General features: G+C 28.2%; 1 protein-coding gene and 1 pseudogene across 2 annotated transcripts; both read left to right on the top strand.

Annotated features, from left to right (window-relative positions):
* Positions 1-10,756: 10,756 nt before the first annotated feature.
* Positions 10,757-19,680, top strand: LOC132942390 (uncharacterized). 2 transcript variants are annotated; one of them, XM_061010713.1, is made up of 9 exons: positions 10,757-11,238; positions 11,338-11,492; positions 11,634-11,687; positions 11,911-11,997; positions 12,166-12,327; positions 17,445-17,501; positions 17,576-17,810; positions 18,724-18,888; positions 19,396-19,680. In XM_061010713.1, coding segments are annotated over exons 4-8 (528 nt in total). In that variant the 5' UTR covers positions 10,757-11,238; positions 11,338-11,492; positions 11,634-11,687; positions 11,911-11,924; the 3' UTR covers positions 18,725-18,888; positions 19,396-19,680. The 2 variants fall into 2 exon arrangements, with proteins under 2 accessions (XP_060866696.1, XP_060866695.1); XM_061010712.1 differs by having other exon boundaries at positions 11,319-11,492.
* On the top strand, positions 15,741-17,029 carry LOC132942389 (uncharacterized; annotated as a pseudogene).
* Positions 19,681-20,435: the final 755 nt, after the last annotated feature.

Raw genomic sequence — 20,435 nt, 5'->3', positions numbered from 1 at the left:
TGCTTCGAAGACTAAGTTTCGTAGTAGATTTTGATTCCGTCACGGGGTATGTATTTTCTTATTTCTCAGTAGGTTTTTTTTTTATTATTGTTAATTGATCAAAGGATGTATTGCCCGAAATTTTTCAATATTTGTATTGTAATTATACTGGTAAAACACTATTCCGGCTATCAATAAAGTCGTGTTAAAAATTAGAAAATTGGGAGGTATGATATTTTTTTAAGTAATTCTTTCGAGTAGGGAATTCGCTCAATGATATTTAAATATTTTCACCGATAATCAAGTACGATGACTTGTAGGTAACTAGAGACTGGGTGAATAGGAATTAGGTAGTGTGTAATATGGCGAAGATAAGGAAATGGGTCAACAGGATTTCAGAATGTTTGGTGTATGAAAGGGAAAGATGAAAAAGAAATGTAAGGTTAGGGTAGGTAAGTGGAGTGAGGGTAGCAGATATGAGAATAATAAGTTAGGTGTTAAGGTACAAAAGAGGATAGAATAAGAAATTAATTAATTAAGGGTAGTGTAGGTTAGTGTATATATTGTAGTGAAAACAAGAGAGAATAGGTTTAGGTGGTTCGGTCACTGTATGATAAGAGATAGTGAGAGTTGCTATAGAAGTTAGTTAATTTAGGTGGGAAATGAGGGGCGAGAAGACTGAAGAAGAGATGGATAGACAGAATACCGATCATATGGAGGTGTGGAATGAGAGTGGCTGAACCTGTATATATATAGCTGTGAGAGACGGGGGAAAGAAAAGTGTACAGGTAGAATAGTTATGTTAACAATGTCGAATACGTAGGAAAAGATCTTGAATTGCAAAGACCACTAGCTTCAACTAACCATAGGTTTACCTAACTAACCTTATGACTCATTAGGACACTATTTGAATAAAAAGATCCTGAGTTGCAGGTAGCCGAACTTAAGTGTTTGATTATCAAGTTGATCCTCTGATTGTTGACACCATGGATAGTCCACGCCTATGTTAAATACATTTGAGGCCGCGTTCCCGGGGGGGAAGGCAATTGAGGCTCCTTTATATTGATAGTCGATACTCGATATGAGCATACTTTATTTGGCCTCAATTGTTCCCCTCGAAGGACGAAGACCGCTGATAAGACCATTATGTCCTATCCATATCTTTATTATCTATGATGGAGCCATACCCAGCTCACTCGTGTAAACTTGTTGCTGGTTGGGATGTCAGCGCACTATTTGTTTTCCATCTTTGACCCACGCGTAGCATACCAAATGTACGATTAAGAAAACACTAAAATGATTGAGCGTGGGTCGGAGAGAGAAATAAATGGTGCGCTAAAAATCTGACATCCTCTTAAGTGTTAAATATTTGCCTGCGTGTATGCACTAAAAACAGGCAAATATATGCACTGAAATATTCAAAAATATTAAAAATAATAAAATATTCAAAAAAATACTGAATGAAAACGTTTTTATTAAAATTTTTTTAAATTAATAAATAATAATTCAAATTGGTTTACAAAAAAAATTCTTGTCTGATAAAATTTGGTTCCACGACTTTGATCATACAAACTTTAAATACTAAACTATGGGTCTGAAATTTAGTTTATATAGATCTAAATAATCCAAAATATATAATGTTGCTTCAAAATATAAAAATAAAGTGTCTTGTATTGTAGTAGGTAGGTAACTATCAAAAAAAAAAACTAAAAAAAATCATACTTGAAATCTATGTATAATATACATATATTGTAATAAACGTTCAAATGTTTACTTAGTACATTATAAAAAATTAACTTAAATTCATTATAATACATTATAACAGGTGTTCAAATAAACATTTCATACCACAAATGTTGTTAATTCACACAGTCTCTCTTCAATTTTAAATTTTTCTTCAAATTATCTACAAAACATAAATGTTTAGTAAATTGGAAGACTTGATTAAGTATTTAATCATTTATCTAAAAGAGATGTGCCGGGTCGCCACATTACTATATCGAGGGGCCATGGTGCAAGTGTCGTCCATAAATATCATAACATATATTATATCAGTTACAAACTCTTGAATTAAGAGTTATGTTTGAGAATTTAATTAATTTCCTAAAAGGAAATGCCTCAAGGTTGCCTTAGTAGATCGAGGGACCGTTGTTAAAGTGCCGTCCATCAATAAAGTACCGGGAAAAAAACGAATAATTCAAATATAGAAGGTACTTATATCATATACTTTTATCAAAGTATGATTGTGTTAGTCACAGTCTTGTAAATGATATTGTCTTATGTTTTCCCAATCTAATTATACAAAATACTGAAAATTAATGAAATCACAAATATTAGTACAATAGAGAGACTGTGCATTGATTTACAAATTTGTCTTAAATTTACTTTTTGCATAGAGAATATGAAGGTGGGCTGGGCTCTTAATTAATATCAGAGTATGGGGGGCAGGTCTGGGATTTCATATTATCATTAATAGAGACTCGTTAATCGCTTTTATGTGCTTCAAATTGTTTACACGAGTGAGCTGGGTATGGCTCCATCATAGATAATATAGATATAACATAATGGATAGGACGTAATAGTATATGGTAATAGTCTTACCAGCGGTCTTCGAGGGGAACTAAGGTGTCAACAATCAAAGGATCAACTTAATCAATCACTTATAAGTTCGGCAACCATCAACTCAGGATCTTTTATTCAAAGTGTCCTAATGTAATTAGTCATAAGAAGGCTAGTTTGGTACACCTAATGTTAGTTGAAGGTATGGTAATGATAGACGACTACAATCACTGGTCGTGAGCTTTGCGATGATCTTTTCCTACTAACTATAAAGGTATTCGATATTGTAAACATAACAATGAAAGAAAATATTTAAATATTATTAATTTGGTTATGTTAGGTTAGGTTAGGATAGGACAGTAAATTAGACGTTAACTAATTATTATAGTTTTTAACACGGTCTTAAAGACTGTCAGCTAGAGTTGTACCAGTATAGTTATTAAAAACTTAAATACAGCCAACATTAAATAATGATTTTTTTAACACAACAAATTATAAAATGTATTTTAAAATATAACAAAATATAATTTTTTTAGGATTTTATAAGGTTTTCAATACTTATGAGCTTTTGTAAATAGAAAATGTATAAAATCAATAGTTTTAATTTAATATATAGTATTGTGTTTTATTATCCTACTGTCAAAGAATTCTCAGGGTTTTCTTTCCACATTTTTTTACATTGTACTAAATCTAATTTTTTTCCGCACATATTTACAAACACTAAAACAGATATCTGACTATGTTTTTATTTGCATTTGGACTTTATAGTTTGTTATTTAATATTGACTGTACACCCAGCCAAACACAATATTAATTAAACATTATTTTATGTCCTTCATAAATTACAATCACATAATAGAGTCCGTGCAGGACCTTTTTCTGATTTAATTTTTTTGCATCCTTTATAAATTACATTCGTTTTTATACATTTTCTAATACATATATTACGGTGATACACCTCTGATCATAATAACTGTTCGTATTATTATAATGTAAACAATACCTAGTTTTTGGATAGTAGTTAATATGTATTGCAATATTTAACTTCCAGCGTATTCTTTTCTTTAGTGTTATTTCACACAGATTTCTCAAACAATTTATTTTTCAATTCATTGAACTCTTGTAGATTTTTTTGTATAAATATTTTTCAAGATTAACCGGCTATACCTGGGAGTACGCTGAGTACCCGTGTACTCCTAAAGCGTTTTCCTACAGTCAAACTTTTTCCAAATTTTTTTTTTTGTTATGCTATATGCTTGCGGGCGCCAACATCTCCCTTCAATTTTTTTTTTTTATGTTTTTAACTCTAGCCAAATTTTTTAAACATTGAAAATCCCATGAATAATCATTCTTTAATAAACTAAATATTTTAAATAGTTTTTTCTGTTTAAGTTTCGGGACATTTTAGTTTGAACTTCGTTATGTGTGTTTCTACTGTAAATTTTTTTCCAAATTTTTTTTTGTTTTCTAAAATCGATTTGCCTGCGGGCGCCAACACCTCCCTTTAATATTTTTTTTAGTACTGTAACTCTAGTTGAATATTTTGTATTGACTTGAAAATTGATAACTTGGTGCCCCATGAATAATCATTCTTTAATGAACTAAATATTTTGAATAGTTTTTTCTAAATTTTTTTCCAAATTTTTTTTTTGTTTTCTAAAATCGATTTGCCTGCGGGCGCCAACACCTCCCTTCATTTTTTTTTTTATGATTTTAACTCTAGCCAAATTTTTTAAACATTGACAATCTGTTGTTACCCTTTGAATAATTCTATAATGAACTAAATATTTTGAATAGTTTTTTCTGTTTAAGATTTGGTTAGGACATTTTAGTTTGAACTTCGTAATGTGTGTTTCTACTGTAAAATTCTTTCCAAATTTTTTTTTTGTTTTCTAAAATCGATTTGCCGGGGGGTTCCAACACCTCCCTTCAATTTTTTTTTTAGTACTGTAACTCTAGGTAAATATTTTGTATTGACTTGAAAATTGATAACTTGGTGCCCCATGAATAATCATTCTTCAATGAACTAAATATTTTGAATAGTTTTTTCTAAATTTTTTTTTTGTTTTCTAAAATGCATTTGCCTGCGGGTGCCAACACCCTCTTTCAATTTTTTTTTGTTGTTATGTGACTAGTTGAAATTTTTGTATAGACTAATGTGTATTCCTACAATAATATGTTTTTAAAAATTTTTTTTTGTTTTCTAAAATGCATTTGCCTGCGGGTGCCAACACCCTCTTTCAATTTTTTTTTGTTATGTGACTAGTTGAATTTTTTGTATAGATTTTTTAATGTGTATTCCTACAATAATATTTATTTTTAATTTTTGTTTTCTAAAATGCTATTGCCTGAAGCGCCAACTTTCTCCTTCAATTTTTTTTTTTTAGTTATGTAACTCTTGTCGAATATTTTGTATTGACTTGAAAATTGATAACTTGGTGCCCCATGAATAATCATTCTTTAATGAACTAAATATTTTGAATAGTTTTTTCTAAATTTTTTTTTTGTTTTCTAAAAATAGATTTGCCTGCGGGCGCCAACACCTCCCTTCATTTTTTTTTTTATGATTTTAACTCTAGCCAAATTTTTTAAACATTGACAATCTGTTACCCTTTGAATAATTCTTTAATGAACTAAATATTTTGAATAGTTTTTTCTGTTAATGATTCTGGGCATTTTAGTATGTACTTTGTAATGAGTATTCATACGGTAAAATCTATTTGCCTGCGGGCGCCAAAACCTCCCTTCAATTTTTTTTTTATGTTTTTAACTCTAACCAAATTATTTAAACATTGTCAATCTGGTACCCTTTGAATAATTCTTTAATAAACTAAATATTTTGAATAGTTTTTTCTGTTTATGATTCTGGGCATTTTAGTATGTACTTTGTAATGAGTATTCATACAGTAAAATCTATTTGCCTGCGGGCGCCAAAACCTCCCTTCAATTTTTTTTTTTTTAGTATTGTAACTCTAGTTGAATATTTTGTATTGACTTGAAAATTGATAACTTGGTGCCCCATGAATAATCATTCTTTAATGAACTAAATATTTTGAATAGTTTTTTCTTAATTTTTTTCCAAATTTTTTTTTTGTTTTCTAAAATCTATTTGCCTGCGGGCGCCAAAACCTCCCTTCAATTTTTTTTTTTTTTAGTATTGTAACTCTAGTTGAATATTTTGTATTGACTTGAAAATTGATAACTTGGTGCCCCATGAATAATAATTCTTTAATGAACTAAATACTTTGAATAGTTTTTTCTAAATTTTTCTAAAATTTTTTTTTTGTTTTCTAAAATCGATTTGCCTGCGGGCGACAACACCTCCCTTCATTTTTTTTTTTAGTATTGTAACTCTAGCCAAATATTTTAAACATTGACAATCTGTTACCTTTTGAATAATTCTTTAATGAACTAAATATTTTGAATAGTTTTTTCTAAATTTTTTTCCAAATTTAATTTTGTTTTCTAAAATCGATTTGCCTGCGGGCGCCAACACCTCCCTTCAATTTTTGTTTTAGTACTGTAACTCTAGTTGAATATTTTGTATTGACTTGAAAATTGATAACTTGGTGCCCCATGAATAATCATTCTTCAATGAACTAAATATTTTGAATAGTTTTTTCTAAATTTTTTTCTAAATTTCTTTTTGTTTTCTAAAATCGATTTGCCTGCGGGCGCCAACACCTCCCTTCATTTTTTTTTTTATGATTTTAACTCTAGCCAAATTTTTTAAACATTGACAATCTGTTGTTACCCTTTGAATAATTCTATAATGAACTAAATATTTTGAATAGTTTTTTCTAAATTTTTTTCCAAATTTAATTTTGTTTTCTAAAATCGATTTGCCTGCGGGCGCCAACACCTCCCTTCAATTTTTTTTTTTATGTTTTTAACTCTAACCAAATTATTTAAACATTGTCAATCTGGTACCCTTTGAAGAATAATTCTTTAATGTCTTTAATGAACTAAATATTTTGAATAGTTTTTTCTAAATTTTTTTCCAAATTTAATTTTGTTTTCTAAAATCGATTTGCCTGCGGGCGCCAACACCTCCCTTCAATTTTTTTTTTATGTTTTTAACTCTAACCAAATTATTTAAACATTGTCAATCTGGTACCCTTTGAATAATTCTTTAATGAACTAAATATTTTGAATAGTTTTTTCTGTTTATGATTCTGGGCATTTTAGTATGTACTTTGTAATGAGTATTCATACAGTAAAATCTATTTGCCTGCGGGCGCCAAAACCTCCCTTCAATTTTTTTTTTTTTTAGTATTGTAACTCTAGTTGAATATTTTGTATTGACTTGAAAATTGATAACTTGGTGCCCCATGAATAATCATTCTTTAATGAACTAAATATTTTGAATAGTTTTTTCTTAATTTTTTTCCAAATTTTTTTTTTGTTTTCTAAAATCGATTTGCCTGCGGGCGCCAACACCTCTCTTTAATTTTTTTTTTTTAGTTCTGTAACTCTAGTTGTATATTTTGTATTGACTTGAAAATTGATAACTTGGTGCCCCATGAATAATAATTCTTTAATGAACTAAATGTTTTGAATAGTTTTTTCTAAATTTTTCTAAAATTTTTTTTTTGTTTTCTAAAATCGATTTGCCTGCGGGCGACAACCCCTCCCTTCATTTTTTTTTTTAGTATTGTAACTCTAGCCAAATATTTTAAACATTGACAATCTGTTACCTTTTGAATAATTCTTTAATGAACTAAATATTTTGAATAGTTTTTTCTAAATTTTTTTCCAAATTTAATTTTGTTTTCTAAAATCGATTTGCCTGCGTAAGCAAACACCTCCCTTCAATTTTTTTTTTATGATTTTAACTCTAACCAAATTATTTAAACATTGTCAATCTGGTACCCTTTGAAGAATAATTCTTTAATGAACTAAATATTTTGAATAGTTTTTTCTAAATTTTTTTCCAAATTTAATTTTGTTTTCTAAAATTGATTTGCCTGCGGGCGCCAACACCTCCCTTCATTTTTTTTTTTATGATTTTAACTCTAGCCAATTTTTTAAACATTGAAAATCTGGTACCCTTTGAATAATTCTTTAATGAACTAAATATTTCGAATAGTTTTTTCTAAATTTTTTTCCAAATTTTTTTTTTGTTTTCTAAAAATCGATTTGCCTGCGGGCGCCAACACCTCCCTTCATTTTTTTTTTTATGATTTTAACTCTAACCAAATTATTTAAACATTGTCAATCTGGTACCCTTTGAAGAATAATTCTTTAATGAACTAAATATTTTGAATAGTTTTTTCTAAATTTTTTTCCAAATTTAATTTTGTTTTCTAAAATTGATTTGCCTGCGGGCGCCAACACCTCCCTTCATTTTTTTTTTTATGATTTTAACTCTAGCCAATTTTTTAAACATTGAAAATCTGGTACCCTTTGAATAATTCTTTAATGAACTAAATATTTCGAATAGTTTTTTCTAAATTTTTTTCCAAATTTTTTTTTTGTTTTCTAAAAATCGATTTGCCTGCGGGCGCCAACACCTCCCTTCATTTTTTTTTTTATGATTTTAACTCTAGCCATATTTTTTAAACATTGACAATCTGTTACCCTTTGAATAATTCTTTAATGAACTAAATATTTTGAATAGTTTTTTCTGTTTAAGATTCTGGGCATTTTAGTTTGTTCTTTGTAATGAGTATTCATACAGTAAAATCTATTTGCCTGCGGGAGCCAAAACCTCCCTTCAATTTTTTTTTTTAGTACTGTAACTCTAGTTGAATATTTTGTATTGACTTGAAAATTGATAACTTGGTGCCCCATGAATAATCATTCTTTAATGAATTAAATATTTTGAATAGTTTTTTCCAGATTTTTTTCCAAATTTTTTTTTTGAATTTCATACGTGTATGAACTGTTATTAAATAAGTTATATATTTTTATTGTCATAGATTAAACGTTTATCATCTGTGGGAGGAAAGTCAATAAAAATTATGGCAAAAAGAATAATGGCTATATTATTTATACCAGAAATATTATGTGAATTTTCATATAGTGGTCGTGGTAAGAAAAAAACGACCATTTGAGAAATTGCTTCTAAATAAAATTATTTTTGGTAAGTTAAACTTCAATAACAATATAGTAATTTTTTTTTTGTATTAATTAATTAATTTTTAGAATTTTAATTTTTTAGATTCTATCCTTACAATCAAAAAATTAGACAATGCTGATAATGCAGCTAATGAAATTGAACAGGTTATTAAGTACGTTCTTATTCAAACTCCATTTAAAATTAAAGATAAGGCAGGAAAATAATTTTTATAATAATCCTAAATATATTATTATAGTGTACAGAATTTCTTAATAATAATTTCTGTATACTTATTAATACTGATATTATAATTTTAAATGAAATTTTAAAAACAATAGATATTAGGTAAACGTTATAAATAACATTCATAATATACACTATACCTATTTGAAAGATTAATTACTTAACAAATGTATAACATAAACGTTAAATTCTTTTTTATATTAATAACTACGCTAAGTATAAACTCATTTACATAACCAGTTATTTACATTCTATTTAATTTTTACACTAATAATTTGTTTAAATATAATGTTGTTTCATACATGATTTTTTTTATGGTTATGAAGTTACATGATACACATTTACTTTGTTAATTTTATATTTTAATATTTTGCAAATTTTTTAATATTGTATAATCACAAGATTTGTATTTCTTGCAATTTTTTTATTATTTACTTTGCTATTGTTTTAATCAATTGTAGATATTATTCACTTTTCCATTTTTACATTATGATAATTTAATAGTATTAATAATCATTTACATAACCAGTGAATTACATTCTATTTAATTTTTATACTTATAATATTTGTTTAAATATAATGTGGTTTCGTATATTTTTTTATGGTTATGATGTTATATGAGACACTTTTATTTTGTTTATTTTACATTTTAATATTTTGCAAGTTTTTTTTAATATTATATTATAATCACATGATTTGTATCATAGGCAATTTTTTTATTATTTACTTTGCTTGTTCTAATAAACTGTGGATAATATTCACTTTTTCATTTGTTATATGATAAATATAGTATTTTAATTAATTTTGCAATTATCATTATTTACCTCTAGTTAAGTCTTCTCTATACCTATACCTATAAGGCTATAACCTCATTATATAAATAAAACTTGTAATAATAATTCTGATTGAACTATTTATACCATTCAATTAAAGGTAAACAAACATTAAATGTATGTCATTTAATCTATATTTAATGGTTGAGTTAAGCTAGAATATAAAATATATTAAGGTTCAATTAACATAATATTTATTCAATTATACAAAGTTCAATTAATATCCAATACCAATTAAGGAATGATCATATCGAGGTCAAATAAATCTTGAAGAAATGGTTTTAACAGGTTAAATAAATATTTATTTTATGACACTCAACCAACATTGTAGATAAAGTGTTCATTCGATCTATTTTTTTGGTCCAAATAAGATTTATGCGAGCTTTATTTCATCTTAAAACGATCACTACTCAATCAAAACTTAACATTCATTTAACTATAAACATTTAAATAACGACATTAATTTAAAGTTAATTAAAAGTTGGCATGTTATGTGGGATATTAGTAATTATATTTCAATATGTACTTATGAAATATACGAATAAATGTTAGCTTATTCTATGTCTGATTCATAAAAATAAATTAACTCCCTATTCAAACCATTCATATTGAAGCAGATACTGACTATTGAGTTAGTATACTTCATTAAAAGTTACAAGTTTACAAATCTCAAGAGTTGTTATTATTTAATATCGTCTATTTGCCATTTGGGACTTTGGTAAGCACATAATATATATATGTATATAATATTATATACATATATTATATTATCTGTGTTGGTAAATGTATTACAACGACACAATATTAATATTATATTTTATATTATTGTATTAAATAATATTATAGGTACCTACTACCTAATAAGTTGTAGGTAGTGATCTAATCACAAAAACTCGAACCCGGGAAACGGAACGTTAAACAACAACAAAGACGCAGATCAGCTGATTGTGTTAACGTTTACCTATGATCTGAAGTCTAAACCTAGGAAACGAGCTAGTAACCGACTTGATGTTATAACCTTGTTTACCCGTATTCGTAAACGGTACTGCTATATAGGCGGGGTACGGGACACGAGGTCGGCTACTCGGCTCGTTTAGTCGTTTACTTTAATAGTTTTCTATCATGGGTGTCATGGCGTCATAGAATATTTTGTTGTTAAACCTTAACGGCTTATTGCTCAACGTGTTTTCTTAACTCGCTTCGATAATCGACGCCAGTGAATCACGGTTCAATATTATCACGTACCTACTCTATAAATTGTTATTCGTGTACTCACATTGTTAATATTGTTATAATAGTGCGTACTGATGTCGGTAATTTGGAATTCAATGCATTTAATTTTAATATAATCGTTTGATTGACATTTACTTTTGTTTACAATATTCAATATGACGTGGTCGGTTATTCACTTCTTTAAAGATAATGGAGTAGAGGTAGTACCTAGCACATGGTTTAAAGATGATACATGTGCTTGGCCTAAGACCCATGTGAAACGTTTTATTAAAAACCAATGTACACCAAATACTAGAGGGTTCAAAGCTAGGGCATTGTCTACAAATATTTGTAAGCTTATATTTTTTTTACAAAATAATAACTACATTGTATAATAATATAACCTATAATTATTTTGATATACATTTTAGAATTGTTTCTTGTTGCTAGAACGAAATGCAAAAAATAATTGATCACTTCGGATTTATCATCTACTGAAGATGACAATTATTCTAAAATAAAAAATACAAATAATGGAAAAAAATCAAAATCTGGTAATAATTGCAGTAATAACAAAAAAACGGGATATGGCGCTGACAAATCAGGTAAGATGGTTATATTATGTATAGTATACCTTCTTTAATAATTTAATTAATATTGGAAAAAAATTTTATTATTAATAGTACTTTATACAATTATTAACTTATGTTTATAAAATGTGTATTATTTTTATTTTATTTTTGTAGACATTGAAACTGATAGCGATGACAATAATTATGAATTACCAGCTTATGATTCTGGTAAGTAAATATATATAATTATAATAACTATACCTACCTAAAATGTATTGTACTTCAAAATTGATAAAAATCTTTATTGTTGGTGATAATAATTCCAGTACAAATAACAATAACTCTCTGTCTAAGAAATGTAAGTTTTGTAAGTTTTCAATGATTTATTAATATAGTATATTTAATTTTATGTTCTCTATATTCATTTCTAATGACTCATATTTTTTTACAGCTTGTGTTGATGATATGCTCATTACTCCATCAAAAAATATACGAACATTAGTCAAATCACCATCAAAAACTCCAGTTTTTGAATCTAGTATGTACCTACCTATAATATATTATATATATAATACTATTTTATTCTAATCATGTTTTTGGGGGAATTATGTAATATACTTGTAGAATATTAGTTACTTGAATAATTTCATTATAGTTGTCCAAACTGTTTCACAAAAAAAAATTTTAATTATATTTCCGTTTACAGTTGATGATAATTTCTGCATGGTGAAAAATGTGTCACCTTATAGAAGAAATAAACATTTTGTACTTTCTCCTAATAATTTGGCAAGAGCAGAAAAAAACAAAAAGAGGAATTTATCTGAATCTCCTAGAAAAGTTTATCCATCTCCTGAAACTTTTCAATCACGTATGTATACCTTTATATATTTAAGTAATTTACAATCTATACAACATTATGTACAATGGGCAAATTTGATAATTAATATAATAGGAATAACAGAATTTAACATTTAGGGGCAGGCACTCAGCAGCACCACCCGACCGAGAACATTTTAGATGTCGTGGTTTTTTTATTTTTTTTTTTTATTTTAGTAGGTCTCTAGGCCACTGCCTTTTGAGTCTTCTACGTACATTGCCAGGAAGTGAGGTGGAAGAAAGTTGCTTTATTAATGGATTACTGTGAGAGTTTAAGTTGGAGTGAAATTTAGAGTAATGTGCTTTTGCTAATTGATTAAGTGTAGGAATTTTAAGGTCTTTGTGAAGATTTTTGTTTGTGAAATACCAAGGAGAAGATGTTATTAATCGTAGACAGATAGATTGAAAAGCTTGAAGAGTGTTGGTGTTAGGGGGCTTTGCAGAGCCCCATAACTGGATACCATATGTCCAAGCTGGTCGAATTATTGATTTGTATATTGTTAGTTTATTGGAAAGGGAAAGTTTGGATTTTAGGAGTGGTCTAAGGATATGGAGTCTAGAGTTAACAGTTTTGCGTTTCAGTTTAATGTGTGGGCTCCAGGTTAAGCGTTTGTCGAGAGTTAGTCCAAGGTATTTGACTTCGTTTGCCTTAGGAATTGTTATATTGTTTAACGTGACAGATGGAGAATCGAGATTACGTAGTGAAAAAGTTACTTGAACAGATTTAGTTTCATTTATTTTAATTTTCCATCTGTTTGCCCACAAGCTGATCATATTTAAATGGTTTTGAATCATTTCGCTGGCTTTGACGTGGCTTTCGTGGGAGGCGGTTATTAGCGTATCATCAGCGTATGTGCCTAAAGATGTATAAAATGTCTTGGGTATGTCATGAGTGAAAATCGAGTAAAGGAATGGAGCGATGTCGCTTCCTTGTGGGACTCCAGCTCTAATAGTGTAACGGGTTGAGTAGGTGTTATTTAGGCAGTATGTATACCTAATAATTAATTCTATTAAAATGCAATTTTTCTATCATATAAAAAAAAATTAAAAATATTTTAAATTACACTCAAAACACAGAGAAAAAAATTAAATCAGCACCTCTTATTAAGATGACTAAATACCATTGTTAGTATATATAAATAATATGAGGAACTTTACGGGACACCCCTTTTTTTGGTCATTTTTTGGGGGAACTTAGTCATATTTTTGACGAAAAAAATGATGGTGAAATCAGAATTTTGCGCTCGTACTTACTTTTGAAGTTATAGCTAATTGTAGTTTTCTGTTTATACTATAATCCTTAAATACCCATTTTGTGTAACAATTTTCGTATTGAACTGTTGCGCAGTGGTAACTTTTAAGCGAAAGTTATCAAGGGATCAGCGGTATGAACCTTGGCCAGGACAAACTTTTTTTGCATTTTTTGCAAATAAAAACATGTGATTGCTCCCTACGCCTACCGGCTCCGGTCGCCGAACTCGAGGTCCTTCGGAACTCGGTTGGGGGCTCGGCCCAGGGCAGAAAATAGTCCGCCTAGGTGGGAGGGGGGAGACCCCTTCGGGGTCTGGGGGGGGGAGTTGGATAAGTGTAGACCTAAGCTAACTTAACGGATGACCTAACCTATTGTTTGACATATATAGTAGTGCTATATAACAGATGTATACTTACCTATTAGTTACACCATCTAAAATACCCAATAGTCAATAGGTACAATTACACAAAATAAAGCAAGTGGTTCATAAACAGGTACATTAATAGTGGTGAAACATAAACAATTGATTAGATATCCAGAAACCAAAAAAAAAAAATTACAAATAAATATTTTATTATACATTTTATGAGGTCTACTCTGATTGTTACAGATAAACATCGATAAGATTAAATGACAAATTCAAGCTTTAAATATTACCTAAATAATATTATCCATTGTGTTTTTGTATTCGTACGCGTCAATATTACAATATTATATATTATATAGTCAGGCCCGGATTAAAATCTATAGTGCCCATAGGCTGTAAAAAATTTGGTGCCCCCAATTAAAAAAAAAATATTGTACACATTTCTCTACTCGATACTTGAATAAATAATAAAACTTTATTTTAGGTTTATTAGCCACATCAATATGTACATGTATATAATACCTATGTGAAAACAAGTAAAAACATAAAATTAAAATTAAACAAAATATATTTTAGATATATAAAAATATAAAATAATCATATTACAAAAAGTAACAAACCATTATTTTATACTTTTCTTTTTCTTGCTTTTTGATGGGAAAATATGTTAATAGTATCATTAAAATCTAATTTTTCAACCAATTCTGCTTCAATGCTAAATATTGCTAATGCATTCAGTCTTTCCTCCTTCATGGTTGACCTCAAGTAGGATTTTACTCTTTTAAGTACAGAAAAAGCTCTTTCGCCGGAGCAGTTTGAAACTGCTGTACTAAGGTACATACGCATAACTATTTCTAAATTTTTAACCTAGGTATTTTACTAAGTAAAATCACTTCTTTTTCTTTTTTATCAATTGCACGCTTTCTCGCTTGTGCTCCACTAATATGTCGTTCCTGATCCATTTTTACAAAAATATCGAACACTAAACCATATATAACGCACTACTCGCACTAAAGTAAAACCTTTATAATTTAAATTTACAAGTTACAATAGTGTTAACAAAACATACGTACGATCAAACGGACGAATTTTCGATGCACGTGACGCGTGTATACGAAATACTAATACTATTTAATATTTTATACTATTTTATCCAATTTATGACCATCGGCGGCGAGCTACGACAAATATAAATAAGTAAATGCACTGGCATTGTCTGCCGTCTGCGGCTCTACATACGTTATCGGTGTGCGACCGGTTCTACAGAAAAATAACAATCTAAAAATAAAACGAGGTTTAGAAGACCGCACGACAAAACGCATTGATTATTACTATTTCAAATTTCCGATATTATTTAAATAAAAATAACATCAGGATAGTATTGTGCTTATTGTCAATAATTATTTTACAGATTGTACAATTTTTCTAGTTAAAAAAAAAAAAAATAAGGATAGTATGTAGTGCCCGTGCCCCTAAATCCGTGGTTGTGTAGGCTGAAGCCTACACTGCTTACGTCTTAATCCGGGCCTGTATATAGTATTTACAATGGAAAAACATATAAATTTGTTCGATTTGATAGAGTGGTCAAAATTAGACGATGGGTTAGGTTTGATCAACAAATTACAAAGTTTTGGTACATTGCCAACCGAAATGAAATGTATCCGAGGGCATGACATGAAATTGACCAAAGATCTGTCGAAAAATGATAATTACAAGTGGATTTGTGGGGAAAAAATAGGAAGTAAAAAAGCGAGAAAGAATTGCAACTATAGGTAAATATAAAAATAATAACTAAAAACTAATGATACAAACTAAATATACAACTACAATTAAAAACAAAAATAAAACTTTAACTATTAATATTTATAGCATGTCACTCAGACAAAATACATTTTTCTACAAGTCCCATCTCAGCCTTTTGGAAATATGTAGTTTTGTTAATTTTTGGACGATGAATGCCTCATTCCCATTAATGAAACTGCAATTACGACTTGCCCACCAAACACTTACTGATAGGTCATCATTTTGCCGTGAAGTCACATACGATGCTATGGTGGTACGTAAGGTGAAGCTAGGCGAGTATGGGCACACGGTAGAAATCGATAAATCGAAGTTTGGACGACAGAAAAACACCACCGGGGCCATAGGGTTAAAGGGCAATGGGTTTTTGGGGGTTATGAGCGGGAGACCGGCAACTGTTTTATGGTACCCGTTGAAAACCGTAACGCCACAACCCTACTGGCCATTATAAAAGAATGGATAAAGCCTGGGACAACCATAATTTCAGATTGTTGGAAGGTAGTATATTTTATACCTACAATTTTAATTATAAATTTAATAATGAAAAATAATTAATAAAATATTAAATAATTAATATTTAGGCTTACAATACCTTGAATAACGAAGGCTATGTGCATATGACGGTTAACCATAGTCTCCATTTCAAAGACCCGGAGACAGGCGTCCATTCTAATACAATTGAGAGTTTATGGAGGCATTCAAAAGCCTCCATGTCAAATTACTGTCGTAAAAAAACATTTTATGCGGGATACTTGGCCAAGTATATGTTTACGAAACACTGTCGGGCGCATAAATTGGACCCGACAGCTGAATTTCTAAAACACGCAGGTTTAGTTTATAACATAAATAACACCGAACACGTTGGTCACGATAGCAATGAAGGTGGCGGTGACAATAGCGGCGACAGCATTGACAGCGGTGACGAACACGTGGAAGAGGAATACGATGAATTGAATGACGAGAGTGAAGATAGCGATGGTAATGACGACGGGAACGATTTGACGACAACGGCAGGAACGACAAGCAGCTTCGGTGGCATTGTGGCAACTTAGACTCGTCAAATAAAATATTATGATAACTTTGTTTGAATTTTTTAATTAATTTAACACCTATGCAAATAATCGATTGGTACGCCTGTCGGGTACGTTCTAATCCGCCCGGAGTGTAGATAATTAATAATAATAATAATAATAATAATAATGAAAATAACACAGTACTAATAATCTAATAATATATAATAATAATCGTACAGCCCTAAAAACCAAAAATAATAAAATAATGACATTTATTAATTATTAGGTACTATTTATACAATGGGAAAAAATGCAAAAAATTATTTTATTGAACGCGATACCGAACCCTAGTTATAAAGCATGGCAACGTATACACAGTAAGACCCGGCCAAGATAGTCCAATGAAAATTTGGTAATTTATAAAGTTATTTAACATACTATCTACTAACTTTGAAGTGCTATAACTTCGTAACTATGTCTGAGCGCCAAATTCTGACTTCACCATCGTTTTCAGCGTACTTAACTACTTAAGTTTCAATAATAAAAATTGCAAAAAAAAAGGTGTCCCGTAAAGTAGAAATATACCTAAAAATATAATATAATAAATTTATAACTGTTCAATGATTACAATTTACTAGGATTATGTTACTTACTTATTGTATTTTCTTATGTTGCAGTATTAGAAAATAAACAAAAAACGCCTCCAAAACCAAATAAATTAAAAAATTCTTCAGGTATGTAAAAATATTAACCTTCTAATGTTTTATTTTTAAATGTTTTAATTATGATGTATAATATATAATTTCAGAAGATCAATTTAAGGAACTCATTTTATACAATCTTTTAGTATTGAAACACAGCATTAGAAACATCAATGAAAAATTGACATTGGTTGTTGAAAGGCAGATCTCACACAATTATAATATTGAAGAATCTAATGATCTTACATTAGAATATTCTAATTTGGACTGCTTATTACCAATTGATGAAGAAGATACATTAGACAATATAGAAGAAAAGATAAGAAATACCATGCATCATTGGTAAGTAATTTCATTTATAATTAGACTTCATAAAATATAGACAATTTTTTTCTTAAATTAATGGTTTTTGAAACAATGTTTCAAGTTCAATTATTTAGACTAAATCGATTACAAATGTATTTTAATGTTTACAAAACGTATAACAACTATATACCTATTGTGAAACATATTTTCATTATGCATTCATGCCTAGTTTTAATTATGATAAATCATTTTTATGTAATTAAATACTCGTTAAATAAATCTGTACCACAGAAGTCATGTAACGCAAGTCACAAAAATGACATTTTTACTGGAGAGACAATACAAAAATGTTTGTATTGCAATGCACTTACAATTGTATATTTCAAAAATATTATTTCGCTTTACTTTTCTTAAGTATCACTCTAGACATACGTTTCTATACTTCTATCATAGTTTAGGGCTTAAGTTAGTATACTTCTTACTATCTATAAATTTATTGTTAGTTGGACTTACGTTAAAATACAATTAAACAGATCACAGAAAGAATATTCCAACAATAGAACTGACTCAATATTTGAAAAAATGGACTTGCATTAGTTGACTTCTGTGTTACAGAAATATGTATAGCTTTTATTTATTGAATGATTTTAAAGGTTAAAATTAAAAGTTTTTACTAAAGAATATAATGATTTGACTTAGTAACATTAAATACATATTACATTAAATCTTTATATTTTTTATCAAATTCAAATTATTAAATGGTTATTAATATCTTATTATTCCTATTCTACATTATTTTAGTAGGTCCTTAACTTAGGTAACATGTAAATATATTTTTACTATAGATATAATTACTGTATTATAATAATATACATACTTATAGTACTATATGGAAGGTTTAATATTTTATGACATTAAACTTTATTTTTTTTTGCTTATTACATTTTAGACTAAAAGTTAGCCTGGACTTGGCGGAAAAAGTATCAAAATCATGGTCAAAAGAATCATGGGATATTTGTTCACTGACAACATCTTAGCCTTATATTCTTTTAATGGCAGAGCAAATAAAAAAAAATGTTTTGCAAATCTATCAATTTCAAAAGTTATATATGTTGTAAATATATTATTTATTTTTACGTAATATGCACTCATAAATTCTTCTATTACTTTTCTTTATCTATTATATTATATTATTATGAATAACTGGTAGTATATAATATAACTAAGAATTTGTTATACTCTTAAAGTCTTATATAACAGCTACCTTTTTAAATTAATAACTCATTATATATTTTAGTCAATAAGTAATTTATGGAAGTTAATAATTACTAATATTCACATACAAAATGTTTAATTCCAAAACAACCATTTTAATAATGCTATAATTATGATTTAATACTTTTTCTTTGATTCAAGCAATTTAATCCTATATATTTGATATATTATATTATCTAAAATAATAATTATACATATAAATGTAATATATGCCGGTCTATATGAGTTTAATGGATGGAATATGAATATGTGTTTAATATATTATAATAATATGCCTTCTAACATTAAAATGCAATTATTAATTTTTGTTTTTATAATTATTATTGTTATTTGTTTTATTGTCCAGATGCTGTTAAATCAATTAAACGATTGAATAATGAATCATCGACCGATGAAATTGAAAAATACATTAAGTATTATCTCATTTAAGCACCATTCAACATAAAAAAGAAAAAAGAAATGTTTCATTGAATATGAATATCATTTAATTTTTTAATTATTATGTACAATATAATATAGCTAGGCTAGGTTTGCCTTTTAGTTATATCATATTTCAACTATATATACTATTATATTATATTCTAAATAAATGTATAGGTACATTATGTTTTACTATTATTATATTGTTATAGGGCCTAACAATATATGTTGAATTACATATTCAATACATTAAATATTTTGAATATTTTTGAAATAATAAAAAATTTTATGCAATTATTAAGTTTACATTTAAATTATTAAATATTCTATTAATTAATTGTATAAAAATTGCTGTAAATATACCTATATAATTATTTTTTAGAATATTTTAGTTAAAAACCGACGATCTGCTCAATATTCGACAAACATTTATCGGAGGTGAAAAAAGTTATATGAACGGTTGATTGGTGTTAAAAGAATATCTATTCAATATTAAACAATATTAAGGAATGTTTAAAGAGTACTTAACGAACCTTGAAGATTAAAGGTTTTTTAAACCTTTAAGTATATATAATTATTTCATATTGAGTTCCATGTCATTTCATATTTATAGTGTGTTAAATTAACATTAATTTAGTTGATATCCAATTGGTTGGCAATACTTATTCAGGGTTAAACATTGACTTGCCTACTTTGATTTTATGTTTATTTAATATTTGCATGCTATGTGGGAGCTATCTACGATCATTTGACTTTAAGTTACACCAAAAACTAAAATCGATTTTGATAAAACGTGATATTATTGGTAGGCTAAATTTCTATTTTATAATAGATCAATAGCCAATAGATTACCTATAAATCACATTTTTTTATTTAAATCCCGGTAGTCGAGTTTTGGACAAGTACCTACATAGGTAACTTATAATAATTCATATTATAATTTAATTAGGTACCAAAAAAATATAA

This window comes from Metopolophium dirhodum, chromosome 4 (genome assembly GCF_019925205.1).
Source record: "Metopolophium dirhodum isolate CAU chromosome 4, ASM1992520v1, whole genome shotgun sequence".
Lineage (NCBI taxonomy): Eukaryota > Metazoa > Arthropoda > Insecta > Hemiptera > Aphididae > Metopolophium > Metopolophium dirhodum.
This window is presented reverse-complemented; position numbering and strand designations above follow the sequence as displayed.

What these genes read in the sequence shown, in the direction of transcription:
- LOC132942390 (XM_061010713.1), top strand. Translation starts at nt 11,925, where the DNA reads ATGCTCATTACTCCATCAAAAAATATACGAACATTAGTCAAATCACCA. An exon ending in AACTCCAGTTTTTGAATCTA is followed by an intron (nt 11,998 to 12,165) that starts GTATGTACCTAC and finishes TTCCGTTTACAG; the next exon opens with TTGATGATAATTTCTGCATG. An exon ending in TAAATTAAAAAATTCTTCAG is followed by an intron (nt 17,502 to 17,575) that starts GTATGTAAAAAT and finishes ATATAATTTCAG; the next exon opens with AAGATCAATTTAAGGAACTC.